At 36.9% G+C, this 19,392-nt stretch overlaps 1 protein-coding gene across 1 annotated transcript in view; it reads right to left on the bottom strand.

The window, feature by feature from the left end:
* Window positions 1–3,272: 3,272 nt before the first annotated feature.
* SPATA6 (spermatogenesis associated 6) overlaps window positions 3,273–19,392 on the bottom strand; it is a 42,312-nt gene continuing 26,192 nt past the window's right edge. Inside the window, exons 11-13 of the mRNA XM_062581237.1 lie at window positions 11,108–11,207; window positions 7,339–7,427; window positions 3,273–3,674 (exon numbers count right to left, since the gene is read on the bottom strand). Of these exons, the coding sequence (XP_062437221.1) occupies window positions 3,494–3,674; window positions 7,339–7,427; window positions 11,108–11,207 (370 nt within the window). The 3' untranslated portion in view covers window positions 3,273–3,493. The remainder of the gene's footprint in view (window positions 3,675–7,338; window positions 7,428–11,107; window positions 11,208–19,392) is intronic.

The following is a 19,392-nucleotide window of genomic DNA, read 5'->3' as shown; positions in this document are numbered from 1 at the left end:
GTCACTAACAAACCACTTTGTGGATGACTTAAGATAAGGAATGAACACAGAAAATGCTATTTAAAGCTCCACTCAGGAACCTAGAAATTTGCATTTGTTAGAAGGGATTTAAATTGTATTAGAAAGCAAGGTGCACTAAACAATTACAGTTTATTACTATGTTGGTTCACTGCCTGAACCTATACTTATCACATACCACAGTAGCAAAGGAGCAGCAGTGTTCAGTGCACTTGAGTTGTATGCGTATTAATAAGAGAGCTAGCTGAGCAAACAGGGAAAGGGCCAAAAGCTTTTAAAAACCAAGTGGCTTGCAGATTTTGGGGACAGATCAGAGCAATTTGGGTCTTAAGTCCCATTTCATAGAAAAGTTTTCCATTAACCAAAACAGATTTCCAGCACACTGCTTGGAAGAGAACACACTTTTTCTCTATCACAGCATATAAGCTGTGGAATGACTCTGACCCAAGAGAGAAACACATATTCTGCAGCAGCTGATTCAGAAAGACTTTATACATACCATCTCCCTTAGCAGTCAGATCAGGCCAAAGACACTTACGGTCTATCTATCTGCTTCATTTGTTGTTTTGCTGCATATGAAGGCTACAGAGTGAGAATATTAATATCAGTCAAAAAAGTGTAACACTTTTTTTCTCGCATTGAATCCCCACATGAAATACACAGAATCACAGAATGGTTGAGGATGGAAGGGACCTCTGGAGATCACCTAGTCCAATCCCCTTGGCTCAAAAGAAGGGTCACTGAGAACACATTGGACAGGGTTGCATCCAGGCGTGTTTTGAGTATCTCCAGAGAAGGAGACTCCACAATCTCTCTGGGCAACCTGTTTCAGTGCTGTCAGTCTCACAACAAAGAGGTTTTTCCTTATATTCAGGTGGAACTTTCTATGTTTCAGTTTGTGCCTGTTGCCTCTTGTCCTGTCACACGGCACCACTGAAAAAGAGTCCAGCCTCATCCCCTTGACACTCTCCCTTAAGGTATTTGTAGACATTGATAAGATCCCCTCTCAGTCTTCTCTTCTGCAGGTCAAACAGGCCCAGCTCTCAAAGTCTTTCCTCATAAGAGAGATGTTCCAGTCCTCTAATCTGCACCTAGGACTAAGAAGATGATTAAAAAAGACATCCCTCTGAGTTTAAAAAAAAAGAAAAAAAAAAAAAGAAAAAAAGGAAAAAAAAAGGAAAAAAGGAAAAAAGGAAAAAAAAAAAAAAAGAAAGAAAGAGGTTGTCATGTTAGGCAAAGTTAGGCAAACAGAATGAAGCACACCGCAGCTGTTTCTCTGGATTGTCCAAAATATTACTGTTTTTCAACAGTGGCCTCCAATCGTCTTCCTCCCCTCCTTGTTTCTTGATTTCTTGGCAACTTGTGTCCTTGGTTATCCACACAAAGAGTTTGAGTACTCAGGCCTTCCTACACATTGAGCTAACAGGGACCAAAATCTGCAATGACAGATTGCCAGGGAGGGTAAACTGAACAGTACTTCTACCTGGCAGACAGATTCGGCCAAAGGGGAGCAGCCAACCTTCTGATCACATTAACTTTTACTAAGCTATGACACTAACAGGCCCAAATACAGAGAATATTGAATGAAGACTATGGGATGCCATGAGAAGAACAGCGAATATCAAAGGCTGCAATCCATATGGGAAGACCACAGCAAGTTTCAGATATTAGTAGATTCATTTTAAACCAAAAGCTTGGAAAGAGTCTTTCAGAATGTTCTCTGCCTATTCAGGGCCCATCTGTGTATACCTATATTCCTTAGCAGCCAGAAGAAACTATTCCATTATGGACTAATATGGGTCACAGGAACCAGGTGATGGATGAGTACCAGGTACTGGTGCTGTAACACACTATGGTCACCATCCTTCAGTGAACCACCTTGGCCAAGTTTTACTTTTCACTTCTGAAGAAAAAAAAAAAAAGTGTACTACTTCTCAATAGAGTGACTCAACATTTATCTATAGCATAAGACTGAACAGCTAATGCCCTTTGAAAGCACTAATGTGCTAAATGGCATCAGGGACAGGAAGTTATCAGTGTTAATCCACTTCAACTGGTTTAACTGTTACAAGGAATAGAAATGTCTATATGCAAGACACTTCCTCTGAGAGTCCCCTTTCCTGAAACAGAAGCACACAGCCTTTCAACGTGCTTTCCCACTAGCATAATTGCTCACCAACTGCTTTCTCAAATCAATTATGTTGTCTCAGCGTTAAAGGAGGGAAGGCAGAGTAGACCAACTTTTTGTTTATCTAGGCATGCTGGCAGGTTACAGTCATATGTTCTGCCATCTGTACTGCTAGCTTTATCCTTTATCCAATTGTAATAGGTAAAATGGCATCGGTGGAACTGAATCTGTTCTCTCAGTCAGGGAAGGAGCCAGAATATGCGTTTATTTTTTCTCCATTTTAAAAAGAAGCAGGAGATGGACACTCTTGCCCTTTTAAAACATTCATTTTTTTCAATAGATGGGCAATTTGCCCTGGTCTGTTAATGTGGGATCTGTTCAACGCAAAGCTGAAAAGGTTCCGTCTCTTGGGAAAGCATCGAACTGCTGATGAACATTTGGTGGCCTTTAGCAAAAAGGATGCAATTTCTGCCAACAGGATCCCAGCAGGCTGGTAAGGATAGGCTCCAAATTAGGTGGGATTGTGATGAAGTGACTTCAGAAGGCCTGAACTGGGCATATTAGTTTACTGACTAGTACCAGGCCTACCCCCTCCTTGCCCTTTTCTTATTTGTATTTTTTAAATTACAAGCATGTTGGCAAATGTCATGACTGCATTCAAGAGAACCTTGGAACTTTCAAGTGCACAGGGTATGTGAAGAAGAGTTTTCTTTTGATAAAAAGACTGCTGGATTGGGCAGGTTTCTTTTAAAATTTGACAGTATTGCAAAATTTGTTACTAAGGTGCTTGAAAATGCTTTGAAAGCATGTCTATAGGTCAGTATGAGCTTTTTCCTTCTGCCTTTTTCAACAAAAAACAATCCAAAGGCAATTTTCTAAAAACCCATTCCCTCTTTCCCAAAGCAGACGCTTTTATATCGATACACACTTTCACCCTTTCCCCTTTAGACCGCCTCTCTGAACACTAGGATATATTACTTACTACTTTCTCAACCAATCCTATTTTTGTTACTAAACAGTTATAATCATTTCTTTAAAAAGTTGGCTGCAGCTGAAACCTGACTCGATGTCAGACAAGAATGTCCAGCAGATCTATCAGTCTTCAAATGACTATCTTCTGACAGTCTGAAAGGAACAACATAGCTTTATTAACTAGGAAGAAGCCTGGTTTTTGTTTGTGTCCAAGTTGTTCCCCATTTGGCAACTCAAGCCCAATACTCCATTGCTCGGCAACCCTGCCCAAACATACTTACAACTTAAAAATAGAATACAAGCATTTGTTACATAAAAATAGTTTTCGTTAAAAATATGAACATTGTGTACTATACACTTCCAGACAAAATGCTATCAGGAGTGGGTTTTTTGGTCCGAAACAGTGCCAGATGCTTTTTGGTACATGTTTCTGTATATTTTCTCAAGACTGTCTTGAAAGATCGCTCTGTGAGGCTTCCCCTTGTATACAGCTGCATGACTGGACCAGTATTGACCATCATCCAAGTGAACAGCGGTGTTCTGCTGTACTGGTGAACTGTTAACACAAAGAAGCAAAGCAATAATCATCAAATCAAGAGCAGAGGAGCCAGAGCACAAAAACAGCAGAAATCCAAAGTAAAGCTGCTAACCATAGACTACCTTTCACAAACAGAAATAGAAGCTGCACTGCAGCTACTTCTAAGAAATGAGAGCCCCACGTTATTCATTCACACAAATTCTCCCCCGTGTAACCAAGTGCACTTGATAATACCTCCTAAATAGAGAATTAATTTTCAAATAGCATGCAGTCATTTCGCTATATTTTGATAGGCAGTGTGATTAGGCACTAAGCCTATGCAATAGAAACACAGGAGGATTTTTGTGTCATTTGAAGGTCAAAATGTAACCACAAGCAGTTATTTCAATATAGACAATCTATCTGAGGTATATTAAATTACCGTCTACGCAGCTGTAAAATGTTCTATCAAAACTATCTTGGATTAACCATTCTACCAAAATACATTATGATATAACAGCAATCGAGTGTTTGTTTCTCACCTCATCTTTTGTGTCACTGTTTTAATACTGAACACAAATATATTCTCATATTTCAGTTGCTTTAAGAAATTATCTCCTAGATCTACGAAGCAAAGTTTATTCTTTTAAAATCATTATGAAACACTGACAAATTTGAAGTATGTATACCTAAACTTCATAGCTGTTTGCATTCACCTGAACCTTTGAAACAAAGGCTTGTGTTATATAATGAAACAAGCCTTTTTCCTGTAATAAAACATGAAACTAGATAAAAATTCATAAGCAAAAAATGACTACTGAGGTGACATCTTTCACATCCGCTCAGAGATTTAAACACTTAAAAATTAGGACTGAGGTATCCTCAGCCTTTTGAGAAGGTTCTCAGTCAGAGAAAATAAACTGGAAATGTGAAACTTACTCGTCCCTCTTCACCCAGGAAATGGATTAAATTTCATGGGGAAGTTTTACATCTTGTTATTTTCATACCATCTATTAATCTAAAAGGTCAAACCAATTGTTAAAGCTTTGTCCTCAAGCTAATATCAGTAAACTCATGTGACAAAATTGAAAGATCTTTCCATGAAAGCATTTACAAATATACTTTTAGCTAGCTACAGCATAACACATTCAGGTTTTCACTTTAAGAAAGGAAAATGAGGAGGGAGGAAGAGAAAGATGTAGGAATAGTTTTTCAAATTCACGTTTCTAAGCCTCCACTATCCCACGGAAAACAGAAGGAAGAACAGCTTTTGCACTTAGATTTCTTACACTCAAATACTACAGTGATGTCAGTCTATACGAATCAACAACAGTAAAATCTATATGAGGTTCCAAAACTAAAAATGGAGATAGGTCACCTTCACACTTCTGGAGAAGTCAAACCCCAATATTTTAGTTCAGTCAACAGCATGAGAAAAATTTAAACCTGTTTATCATCCTAGATACAGTGAACAATGTCCTACAGTTTGGACACAAAGAAACATAACAGAAGAAGTAACAGGGAAGTTACACAGGCCTATGTTAAATGTAGACAATTCAACACACTGGAGACCATCAACAACTGAACTAAACTTCTGCATTCTTTCCACAGCTTGTATCACCTCACTTCCAACAGAGCCTTCTTAGGCCAACAAATGAGCAGTGCCCTAGGAGGGTCATTTGTATGCAATCTTAAAAACAGCTCTGACATACTTTTCTTCAGAATCTATTTCCTAGAGTCAGTCTAATGCTTGCACTTTCTCCTACTAAAAGCATATCTACCTAGGGAAAACTCAAATTCAACAATTTTAATGGCAGTAGGAGAAGAGTGTCAAAGAATAATAGCAACTTTTGTAAATTCCTTATTCTGTTTCTGACAAAGACTTAAAAGACATAAGCTTCAGTATCTTTTTGTGTATTTCCATCAGTCAGTCCTTGCACATGAGATACACAGCACTGGTCTGGACAAAGATACAGCCAAGCTAGGGAAGAGTCCGTCACCTGTCTCAACTGGAAACCATCTGAATCTGAGCTAAGCAATCTGGGAATTACACTCACAAATCATATTAAGAGCAGGATTTCTGCACGCAACTCCCTGCTCTGAAATATCCATCATATGCTTTTGTTCCCTCATACATCTCCTTTAGGAGTCCCAGTTGTTCTTTTCTGAGTGAGTCATATACTAAATATTTCACAAAACATGGACCTTTTCCTTACTCCCAGTGGTTTTCAATCATCTACTTTACTGCCAACATTTGGTCGACAGTACCATGTCCTTCTCTGAACTCTGTCTCTGTCCTTGTATCTTGTTTATGAGCACTCTGGCAAACACTCAGCAGTCAGACCGTCCTTGAGTCCTTAGGTGTCTCTCCCTTTTGTGAGTGGCATCAGTGCTGCCAGGCTCTAAGTGCAAGGAACTGTCCTTTCCCAACTTGAGTGCCATATTTCGTATCTCATCATCTCCTGATGCAGTATTAAGATTTGTTTCTTCTTTTCTTACGGTCTTCAGTTTCAGCATCAAATCCTAAAGCTGTCTCAATACAAAAACTTGCACTTTCTCTCTCACAAACACATTCCACATATTTTACTTGCAGCAGCTGTTAATGACAAAGTAGTAAAGAACACAGGAGTGCATGTAGGTAGAGAAGTGCTAACAACTTCAGTAACAACTTCATGCAAATGTGAAAATCTAAGATTTATTTTATTAGATAGCTTGTCCAAAGGTATCTAAAAATTACAGGAGTTAAAAACAAACAAACAAACAAAAACACCCCCTCAAAACATACCTTCTTAGACCTTTTTGAATTACGCTCCTTTCAGTGGTATACAGTGGTGACTCATGAGGCCATTGTCACAAAATATTGCACCACATTTAATTATCAAAATTTTAAAGTCTCAATTTTAGCATCAAAGTTCTAGGATTTTTTTCTCTTAATTTAAGCAAATCCAAAAAAGCCATATAACCCAATTTGTTTTACATTACTTAACATCATTCCTCCAATGACTACCCAAAACATTCTACAAAATACAGTGTGCATACACAGGGAACCTCAACAGTGATCTATTTTTACTACAGAAGTTGTCAAAATCAAATCAATCAGTATGTTTTAAGTAAAATATTAGAATGAAACCCTAATCATTCATCTGAAGAATACACAGAATAATTAACCTATATACACCAGACAGGATCTCAGGTTTTCAGGATTCCTGATGAAATATTGCATGCTGAATCTCTAACATGTAGTCTATGTTTTTTGTGTATTTTTTTTTAAGATGCTTGCTCTTTTCCAGGCATGTCCTTTGAAAAAAAGTCAAATTACTAAATAACGTTAAACTTATTTTTTCATTTCTATAATTTAAAAAGTATAGTCAAATGGTTATTTTTAAAGTTACATTTGCTCTCTATTTGGGTTGAAGAAAATCCAGAAACTACCACTCATAGATAATTTTTATAGCCAAGTTCGGTCCCAAAATCAGGGTATTTTGAAGACTACACCGACACAGTGCCAAACAGCATGAAAGGCATAATGATAACTGTATTTTGCTTTTAGGTGAAAAGGCTTGGTAGGATTAATGCCTACAGAAGCCTTTTCTCCGTGCAATATATCACATAGTTCAAAACAGGAAGTGTAATTTTTGGCTAAATTTAAAGGGCAATACCATGAATATGACAGTTCTGTATTGGACAGAGAAAAATTCCATACCTGCTCTGCTGTTCACTCATGGATAAGGATGCTTTATGTGAAAACTCTCCTGTTTTAGTCAAGTCTTCTTTTGATGAATTACTCTCATCCTAAAACAAAACAAAACAAAAAACAGAAATCAAATTCTCATTACCTTAGTTTCTGATTATAATGATATCATTTCAAAAATATTTTCTTTCCATTTAGTGAAAGACTATTAAAGTGCTTACATTTCTTGGGGGAGAAAGTGAGAAAGTGTAATGAACCAAATGCCATTTATGAACACTTTTAATTAAGTTCACCAAAATGCAGCTAATAATTTTCAGGTAATAAACTGGAAAGAATTTCTTGGCATTGTAGTTCTAAAGAACTATGCAGACAACATAAGCCTCAATAATCACCAACAAATGTGTGGCATAAATGCTACAAAACCCACTGCTCACTGCCTTACTTTTGCATCTTCCAGAAGAGGGGGAAAAGAACCTTAAACTTCCATGATTCATTAGCTTTGCATTACGAGCTACTGTTATTCACATAAGGCACTTTACGTGACAGTAGCATTCTATACATCTAAATAATTCCATTCCACATACAGGGTTGAGAACATGCTTATTCAGTTTTAAAAAATATCTGTGACATACCTAATGACTCTTCAGTGGTATTCTTAAGAGTTGCTACAAAGCAATCTTATCTTTCAAATGCTATCTAGACATTAATTAATTTACAGTTACTCTTTGAGGTAAATAAGAAACAAATACCTCTTTTGAAGTGAGCCCGTTGCTCACCTGAGACTGGATGGTAGGAATTCCATCCATATATGACCAGGTTCACTCTACACTGAAGAACAAAGACACAACTTAAGTGGTGATACTTAAGTAATGCTTTCAGCAGGAGCCAGTTGCCATGAGGATTAGGAAACAAAATCTTTCATGATATATAAGAAGTAAACGGAAAAAGAGACTGCAGTAAAAATAATCAAGCTTGTTCTTAACACAGAACGAGGCAAGAAGACAATAAATATAACGGCAGATAGCAATAAGATGTAAAGCAAGCTGAATGGCAGGAGTATGGATGAGGGAAAATCTAATTCAACTTACTATGGTAAAATATAAGGTAATAAGTGTGTTTGTAAACAGGAAAGCTCTCTACCTTCAGCAGTCACAGACTATAAAGTACTGAGTAGAGAAAATGGGGTACAGTGGTAAATAAAACTCGGCAGTATTTGCTAGAGGCAAATTATGTTCTGGAAAACAGAAAAAGATGGAAACATGATACTGTCAAAATATCATAGTGGAAAGCTACAGCGGACACCCTAAGGAATCTGCAGCACAGTTTCAGTCACTGTTTTTATAGAGCACTATGGAAACGAAGTTCTGAAAAACACAGCTGGATGCTTCTGAGAATGTTTATTTAGCATTTGGCTCATTGGAATAAAACAGAATAAGAGATACCTTTAAACCTTTCAAAGTTTGGAAGAGGTTCCAGGCTGAAGCCAAAATCTTTACTCATCAAATTGCCAATGCACTTGCTTTACTATTCCTTCACTTTCAAGATGATCTGTTGACTTTCACCCACCCACTGCCTAACTACGCAGCCTAGATTTTGGACCTTCTAGGGAAGCACAGTATAATCCTGTATAATTTTACAGCACTCAATGCAAGTATGCCTGACTTTTTTGTTTGTTTATCAGGTCAGCTGCTATTACCACAGCTTTCACAAGTTAGCAGCATATGATAATTAAACAGTGAGATTTTCTGTAATATCCTCCCATTCCTTTTGCTCCATGGAAGAAAATGGACCTAGAAAAATGGTACTTTCCTAATATTCTTCTGACATAATCTCTAATTAAGGATCCAAAAATCCTATCCAATACTCTGATGGGGTATTGGATTTTTCAGGGCAGACACATGAGGATTTCTGGCAGAAGAAGAATCAGTAAAGCTTCACTTCTAGTTATTAATCCTGTGTGTATTCACTATGTGTTCAATACTGGAAGTGATCATGTGTGCTAACAGAAAGCCAAATGAAAGCACCATGCTTTAAGAATCTAACATCATACTTTCAAATTAATGTTCATTTGTGCAACATTGCGGCAAGAAGTGAATACCAGCATGTGTAAGTCATTCTGGAGTAGCATAAGACTTCATTCCAAGAGTTGCTTTAAGTGATGTTTAAAAATAAAATTAATAAAATACTAAAAGAAGAAAGCAATGGAGTTCTCTTTTACTCGCTACAATATTAAATATTTACAGTCTTTATGACTATATAGAGAGACAGTGTAACCAGTCATTTAGCTCTCCTAACAACATAGTAAATCTTTTATCCTAAAGTCATGGTCTCCTGTTCAAGGAAAGTAGTCAAGGACCCCTGGAGATGGTTTGCGCTATGCAAACTTTCATTACATGTAGGTGCTGGACTGTCATATATTTCAACCTGCTATCCTAAGTTCATTGAAACATCAGAGGAGTATTTGACAAGATTTGTACCTATTTTGGAGTAGCTGAAATACAAAAATATGATAGGTATCTTCTATTTGACAGCTCACAGCAGCAGCAGCTGACAAGAGGTGGTAACATTTGTGTAAAAACTCAGGGAGGTACAATACACACGATTTCACAGTCTTAACATGCATGAGGAAGGGTTTTTCAGTGCTTAAAACAAAAAGAACTCACAAAAACTAAGCTAAAAATAAACACTTGACAGAAAACAAGAAAAAGAACAGTAAAGAGTGCCTACAAGTGACACAAGGAACTGTCCAGGATAGCTAAATTTGGTAGTGATGGTGGGATGTCAAGATTTTAGGGCCAAGACAGATATTCTTGGCACATCTTTCAGCAAGGGATAACAAGAACCTTCATTTAGCCACTGGAGTCACTGCATCCCAAACAGCACAGTTCATACTCAAGCATATTAGCATTACTTCCACTTGCTCTGTGCTGAAGGAGGAAGCAAGGAGGCCAGGGCTCACGCACTTCTGTCACACTTCCCCAAGAAGAGAAACTGAAGCAAACAAGATGTCTTTCTCCACTGAGACACTTGTGTCTCTAACTGATCAGTAGCATCAGCCTATTAGATTTCCAGAAAAAATAACAACTTCATCAGAGCTCTTTATTTTAACCTTACCTATTTCAATTCTTATCATTCTCTTACCTCTCATTTACGCCATCTCATACATAACAGCCTAACTTATTTGCAGATGGACACTCCTGTCATTCAGTTGGTGCAACGTTTTGCCCAGGGAACTCCTGTGCCACAACTGGGATTCTTAGAATCACAGTAACAAAAATTGTTATCTGACTAAAACTGCACTTCAAAATTCCATCAGGCTCAAGGACAAAATGTTCTGATCCAGGGCACAATCTCATTAGATAAAGATCTCTGCTCATTGAAAGCCAGGTAATTAAGAAAAAAAGCACACATTTGAAAAATAATATTAGCTCTACAAACAGCTGGACACCAGCAGCTGGTGGTGTGCAGCTGCACAACATGTTATGTCCTTGATGTTCTACAGATCAGTAATGTTTTTTTTTTCCCTTAAACTGAAAGCAGGGGACCCAAATTTAAAAAATAATTTAATCATCTTCAATACCCTGTGAGAGGGTTACCCATACCAGCTGTCCACAAAGATTGCATAAGGAGGCTACCAAAATCAGTGCGAAACACCGAATCCAGATTTCTACACTCAAGGCTGCCTCGAAATACAAAAATGTAATAAAACTAAGTCTTTAGGCACAATTCTCTTCCTCAATCATCTTGTTAATAAAAAAAGTTAGCTTGCAGTCACACTTACAAATATTAGACGCTGTCTAGCACTGTGTGTCCTTAAAATATTTTTCACTCGTTTATGGATCTCATCTCCATTTGCTGGTGTAGGCCAACCAGAGTTAAATCTGAAAGACGAAGAGGGAAAATAAACCAATAGAAGAAATAGTTCCATGTTAAAAAGCTCTAACATGCTTTTGATGTAGACTTTTTTTAAATTATGAAGAATGCATTACTTCCTTCTACTTGGAACATATACAATGTTTAGATTTGATTCTTTTTCTCCTCTGGAGTACAACTAAGGAAACATTTCAAAGCCACATGTAAACAATATGCATTCACAAGCCCAATACAAGATACAAAGCAGAGAAAATGTTGATTTTGTAAGTGAGTAATATTTCTGTAATGTTTGTATTGTCCCTACAGAATAGAAAAGCTATGCAGTTATTCTATTCCCATTGATTAGACTGCATTTTTCTCTTCTTAAAGGAAGTATTACCCACATTAAATCATTTCCACTGGGCTAAACCATCAAGAAGATAACTCCAACATGTGTAAACTGGAAAATCCATGGAGTTCAAAAAATGCAAATTCACAGTCTTACCTAAATGTGAAAGTACCACAAATTTCACAAGACCGAACTCCATTTTAAGTTGCTTTTTTATACTAAAACCAAGGTAGGCCACTTGATACGACTGACTGAAAAACTTTGGATTTCTTCTTTCATGTTCTGCAGTACACTTTTTCCAGTTTACTCAAACACCCCTCATCCATCTCAGGGAGCTCTGAAGCTGGCAGAAATTTCATGACTATAGTAATTCTCAGATTACTAAGGGAGACAGGTAAGGTTTTAAGGATAGGATCATTTACACACCAACCTCCGTATTTTAGCATACTCAAAAATATATTATTAAAAAGGTGCAAGATTAAGGCAAAGCAAGAATTCACTGGGGGACAGGTACAAGATTGTGTAAAAAAATCATAAACCATTTCATCACAATCACGGAAACAAAACACTAAATCAAGACTGTGCATCTTTTTAGTGTTTCCTAACCTTTGAGAACCTGACTTTGCAGTGCTAGTTTCATTTACACCGTTTCCTAAATTTGAAGAGCAGCAAGGAAATAATCACTCCTGACGTGGTATTACGCTCATGTGCAAATGGGCCATCAGCAGGACTGCAAGCCGAGGATCTGCTGCAGACCTCTGCAGTCTGAGCTAACGGAAGAGCAGCTAGCAGCAGCGCCAGGCTGCCATACTCTGGGAAGACTAGAGGCATGGAAACAGAGATATGCTTCGTTAGTTGGCTGCACAAATTTGATGCAGCAGAGAAATTTCATGACTGAATCTTGTGATTCTGCACTGGGCTCTGGACAGGTCTGAGAGACTGCGAGCCCTCTGCCCTCTTCTCTCCGCTGGCTACCATCGCCCTTGGTAGGGCAATTCCCTGCATTATCAAGTCTCTCTCCAATCCACAGCATGAGTGCAACAGGCCTCGTTCACCTTCACCAAACTTCTAGAAGTCTTGCTCAAAACAACACAGCTCCTTACAGAAGTAATAAAGTGAGTGCACATATTGCACATATAAAGCTTCAGACCAAAACAAGTAACTAAGAAAAGTCAAAAGTAACCAAAAATGGGATCTTGAAAATGGGAAGTGCCAGGCTGCCTTAACGGCCGCATACAGGGCTGGGAGCACCTCCTAACCTTTTGTATCATTACTTGTATTAAAGATGCAGCAGAAAGCGACCAGCAGGCTGCTTCTGAGTAAGATTCTTCTGTTTTCCTGAATCTGCTTAACTTATTTGAACTTACTTCTTATTGCTTACCTCTCTCAAAATCTACTTTTGTTCTAAACAGTCCCAAGATTTTCAGCCAATCTACAGGTTTTCTTAGATCAGATCATCCATCTCTGAATGTGACTATTTTTTTTTTCTATGAAACGATGACAGGAAATTGTTGGCACAATATGGGAGGGATGAATCATATAACCTATGCGGGATGTATTTTCCATATTTCTAATTACATTTAACATTGTTTATCTTTGTGTCATCTCTGCATACCAGGCAAGGATTTTCACAAAGTGGGCTACAAAGGCATTGATATTAGTATCCTGAATATTTACAACTCATTTCAAACCCAACAGCATAAATGAGAAATCCATATTATTCAGTTATTTTGCATACTAGAATCTAAAACTCTGTTACATTTAAAGAAATCAAGTAACTTGTCCTAAAAAAAAGTAACTACTTTGTGAATCTTGGGAGGAGGGGAGGAAGAGGAAGAGTTGCCATTAAAAGTGTAGAAATCCAAGAAACTTAAACAAGCAGGAGCATTCATTTCTTTAATACAGTCGAACCCCTATGATGTACTGCATTACAATGTATGCAGTGTATCACTAGCATTGTGCTGAATAAAAACATGCTGTCCTGATAAAACACTCTGCTTAGAATGAATCAGATCAGGCAGGGGTCAAAAACAATTTATATAAAAAAGAGAGAGGTAAGGGAAAAGGGGTTGGAGTGGTACTGACACCTTACAACTTCCCATTAGCATTTACAAGCCCTAATATTAAAGAATCTCTGCAATGCATGTTTAAAAACCTATATTCTAGATGCAGTAATAGTGGATCATTTCCCATTTAACAAATAAAGAGAGACCAAAGAAAGCTTGACATTTTCTTCTTAAACAGCAGCTGCTGTTCTTCCAACATCCAGGTTACCAGCAGTGAGAACAGAAGTTAGAATAGATTTCCTTTGGGAAATAAATTTTATGAAATTCATATGTAAGATTTCAGATCATTGCTATTAATCTTAAATTTACAAATATCCTTGGAGATAGATGTATTTGCTGTTAGAGAAAAAGAAAACCCAGCTTGCTATTGTATTCAATTATAGAAGACATGGCTATGTCTGCAGGAAGATTTAAGTATTTAATTCAAGAACTGTTAGGTGTTTCTTTGGGTGATTTTATTAATCAATCCACTAGTGTGCGCTGTGGTATAAGAAATGTTAGTCACTTGCATATATCCCAAATTTAATGTACCAAAATAAAAAGAGAGGGGGAGAAGGGGAGAGAGAGAGAGACAGAGAGAGAGAGAAATCAAAATCTTAACCAATATTAAAATAGTATCAGCTTCTTTTTAATTAGTTTTGCTAGTATCATTATTGTCTAATTTTAGTAATGAATATACAGTCTAACTCACCTTCTAAGACATAATGTTAATATTTACACCAATCAAAACTCAACCTAAAATAAAATGATGCCTGAAATATAACACATATAATCTGAAGTGAAACCATTTCGTGATATAAAAGTATCTCCAATACAAGAGTTAGCATAAAACAGGCTTTAGAGCATAGCTTCTTAAACTATAAATAAAGGTTTTGCATTTGCTAATAATGTGTTTTTAAAACAACTAGCTACTTATGTATGTGATTAAGGTGTCAGTATTGTATTGCAGTGTTGAAAGAAAAGTCATTTCATTTCAATGACTGTTTGTCCTGATAAACAAAATAAACTTCTACAGCTGTATTCTTTGTCATACTTCCAATTTTCCCCTGGGACTTGCAAACATTCTGCAGTTACATCAGTTTAAATTGTTTATTGATTCCAATAGATTGTATAAACACTTTGGAAATATAGCTTAGTGACCTAGAAAAAGCCAGATCAATCAGAGAACTTCTCAAGATTAATTTCAAAGATGTTGTGTCGAGTACGATCAAGGAAACAGAACCATTTTCCCTTGTAATGTAACTAAAGGCATTTATTTTCTTTTATGAGATAAGGATTTTTTTTTTTAAGGTCAGGCAGACAACATCTACCTTGATGGGAAAAAAGAAGCCAAGTACAGTCTAGATCCTGTGCTGAAGATTAAAGTTATTTTCATATATAATTTTATCCATTAGGATGAAATAGTCCATTACAAACACAGAGGATACATCTACCCATATATTCCAGTCAAATAGAAGCTTGCAAACTTGAGAGCTGTAACAAATAGGAATTTTCAAATGTCAGACAATCCAATCACATAATTGCATATAGCAAAAATGTTAATATCACATTGCAGCAGCAGCAACTAATAAATTTTACACCAGCAGAATTAATGCAAAAGTCTACTGCGGAATATTTGCAGTACCTAACAGGACCCCTTCCCCCACCATCATACCTCCCAGCCTTGTGAACAACTCTGTGCATGTGGCCTACATGAAGAATTCATCAGCTTCAAAGACACAGACTTCACGCTGCGCAAAACCACATACAAGGACAAACTATCAGAGGACAGAAATCAATGAAGTACTGTAGTAACAGATTCACAATTGGAGAGAACACTACTATGGTAATTGGGAGGAAGGGGAAGAGGGAGAAAGATACAACTCTTAAGCTAAGTATAACCTGAAAAACACAATTTTCAAGAACTTACAGTTGCAATAAGAGAGATTCTCAAGAAAACCAAACATATTTAATTCTGAAATTGAAAAAGAAGTCACAGATTTTATATGGAAGTAGACATTTATGCAGCATCCACATTAAGTGGAGAAGTTACTTTATTCTCATTTAAAAGGACATGAAGTGGTAATTTACTAAGATGAAATGTGTTCTCAGTATATATTAGTATATACAGAGGCACAATACAAAGGCTGGGATACAATTAAGAGTTTTACTAGTCTATATAGTAAAAGAGTCATTTTTGTTTTGTGTGTCTTTTTTTTTTTTTTTTTTTTTTTTTTTTTTTTAAGGACTGATGGCAATAAACCTTGGCATAGATGCAGCTTTACCAGTGTAAAATTGTTTTAGAGACTGTACTGGTATGTACCAATTTCTGAATTGTAATAAAAAGTATGTCAACATAAAATTCCTTATATTCTTACACATTTGTGGTGGAAAAAGTATGTGGCTTTCACTATACCAGGATACTTCCATGAAAGAGAAACAATCATGCACAGACAAGGCCTTAAGTCATAGCATGACAGTCTAAACATTTGTAAGTAGTAGCTAGCAGCTTAGTTATGGATACAATTGCTCTTCCTCTTCAGTAAGAAATTAAAAAAAAAATTAAAAATACCTCATCCTTTCTAAATAGTTTTTCTTACTTTCAAAAGCCCTGCTTAGAACTAGGCCCTGAAGCACTAAAGATACATTCAGAGCAGAGTTTAAATTAGTAAATACTCTCTTTGCCATACACTAAGCTTCCTATCTAGCCCTTAAAATGGGGGCAAGCAGAACAAAAAGGAAGACTAAGATTCTTTAGTCCTTGACCCCTTAGTCAAAAGGGTCCTTTTATGAACCACCATCTACTCCCTCAGTAGATTCAAAGACTAAATTAACCTCAGGTATAAAGTGAATTCCAAGAAGTAGACAACTTCTGAGGTTTCAGGGAAGGCCCAGTACTCTAGCTGAGCCATTCCTCAACAAAGCAGCTCTCAAAGCATTCTGTAACTATGTTATTAGCTTATATCATAAATGGGCTACACTTTCTTATGCTCTTTGGATGTTTTTCCATTGCCCCATCATCTCTGAATTTCTGAATGAATTCTCCCATTTATATACAGAACAATTTTGATAATAATCACCTTCAAATTTACCTCACTTCTGCAGCAAAATCAAGCAATTAGATGACAAATAACATAGAAGTTGGTCAGAGATGACAATGTATAAGTTGATCAAAAACAGGAAGAAAGACTTATATGCTGCTCAGTCTTTACATAATATGATAAGAAATAAATGATCTTTAAGGGCTGATTCCAGAGGCCAGCTTAGTAAATGGAAAATTAGTAAACTTCCCCAAAAGGTGACATCGATAACAAACCCCAAAGATTCACGAACCACCTTACTACCAAAATTCAGTTCCCAAAGATCAGAAATAATTAGCTAGAATCAGGCAGGAAACCTAGTTGCAGCCTCTCCCTAGAGCAAGCTATTTTCTAAAAAGCCTGCTAAATTTTTCAGTGCTCTACTTCCTAGTAGAAGGCTCTCAAAACTTAACTATATATTCTCACGGAAGTAGAATAAGCCCTATGTATCCTAGGATGCATTCCACCTTCTCAAATACTATGTGAATTACTCTTAGTTTGGATACTGCTATGTGAGAAAACCAGAACACAATATCCTGGGGTAACATTGCAAGATCACTGAAGCCAAAGCTTCTGACAACTTGAATTTTCAAAGACTTCACACAGGAGCTAATCTTTTACTAGTAATATCTACCTTTATGCTGACATTCTCGTAGTACGTGGAGAAAGATAAAATACAGAAAGAGGGTAGTGAAACAACATAAGAATGTAACATAAGGGCATCTGATCCAGATGGGTAACCTCTGTCTTACTTCAAATAGAGGTAAGAATTTTTGTTATATTTTGTCATAGATAAGACTACATTGCAGCAGTACCACCAGGAAAACATCAAAAAGACATCAAGAGGGACTTCACTCCAGGCGTGATTACTCTTCAGATCAATAACAAAAAACAAAAACAGAATCCTGCAATGTCCAAAGTAGGAAAAAGAACCCCTTGATCCCAAATGCAGGAGAAGTAGCTTTGCCTCTCAACACAACAAAAATGTCCAAATACTACTATGATGGTGGTAATCTCTTGAGAAAAGCATTTCTCTTGTGCCAGCAGATAGCTCCATGCAGAGAAATTCTGTCATTAGCGTAAAGAATTCACTTCACTATTTCACCTTTTATTCACAAAATAATGACTTCAGCTTGGTATTTTGCTTCAGGTTTCAATACTACAAGGAAGGCTTAGCTTACAAATCCCCAGGAACAGACACCATATTCTAGTATGCATGAAGATGTACATGGGTTAAAAAAGCAAGAGCTGGACTTGAATTTTGTTCTTCTGCAGCACAGTAGAGACATTTCACCCCTAATGCTCTTCCGCAAAGCATAATACTTACCTATGTACAATCAACCAGCTAGGGCTAAGGTACATATTAACTGCACTGACTTAAAACCCAGACATCATAGGCAGGAACTAAAGAGTATGCTTATACCACAGCACTGTATAAGAGCTAGATTCAAAATGGGAAGTGGCACAGCTGCTTCACTATGTCTACTGTCAGTTCGCAACACAGACCTTCCTCAGGTGACCTAAATAATGAAAAACCTAAAAATAAAACGTAAAATAAACATTCAAAACTTTGCCACTTTGTCCTAACAGTAAGTCTATTTACAGTTCTGCTTTTGACTCAAAGCCAGTGGAAGAAGGGAGAGAGAAGATTGATTCGTGGCCTCCCTAGCAGGCCAGCAGAAAGGGACTGGAAACTGCTAAAAAAGGATGCAAAAAGGTTCAGAGGACTTACACAAAACTCTCATCTACACCACAGAAAGGTACTGCAATGCCTTACCACCTCTGCAGCAGGAAACTGAGGAAGAACTCTCATGAAGGCAGATGCTCACTTCACATTACTTTTTTTAAAAAAAGGGAAATAACGGAATTAAAGGGAGGAAGAATAGTAAAATATTATTTTGACTGTAGGTTGATTAGCAATAAAAGTTGCCTAGATATGCAAATTTCTATCTTTGTAATTCAAAATAAAGTGGCGAAAATAACAAGCAAATCACTGCAAGATAAAACACTGTGTTCTTGCGAATATACTAACATTGTTATACTTTCAGTAGTACTGGTTTTCCCTGTATTTATATGATCTGAACAGCAGCATTTGCATGCATTTCCAAACACCGACCTCTGATCCACGTTTTTGTCATTCCAACTATAATTCTCAGCACAGAGGCAACTAAAGCCATCTTTATTTCCAGTAGTACGAACATACAGATCAAATTTATTAGACTGTGCCCTTTATTTATTTTATATTTTTTTCTGACTATGAAAGCAAATGCTTACATCTTTAATATAAAAAAGATGTTACATCTCTAAAGAGCTGAGAGCATTTTTTCTAATAAGAAAAAAAACATAATTTCACAAAATCACAATTCACTTCTGGAGAGAGGCTGGTAAAGAGAAGGAGCAAGAATGTTCAGATGATTTCAAGATTAACTGGCAGATGACTAAATTACTATGCATATAACAGCAGCTCACAACATACAAGACATTCCTGCCATCAATATAAGGGACCCTGACAGCTTTAAACACAATTAATTTTAAAAGAAAGAAAGAAAAAAAAGAAAAATTCTGGCTGAAAAAAGATTCATACCACAGAACAAAGGATAAAAATGACCGTTGCAATACCTCTTCACTAGACATGGGTAATTAATGAACAGACAATGTCAGAAGAGACTGGGGAGTCAGAAAACATGACAAGAGATCTCCTTTAAACTCCAGATACCTCCTAATCTCTGCATTACAGTTC

Source organism: Rhea pennata, chromosome 8, assembly GCF_028389875.1.
Source record: "Rhea pennata isolate bPtePen1 chromosome 8, bPtePen1.pri, whole genome shotgun sequence".
Classification (NCBI taxonomy): domain Eukaryota; kingdom Metazoa; phylum Chordata; class Aves; order Rheiformes; family Rheidae; genus Rhea; species Rhea pennata.
The sequence above is the reverse complement of the archived record's forward strand: the minus strand, read 5'-3'. Positions and strand labels throughout refer to the sequence as shown.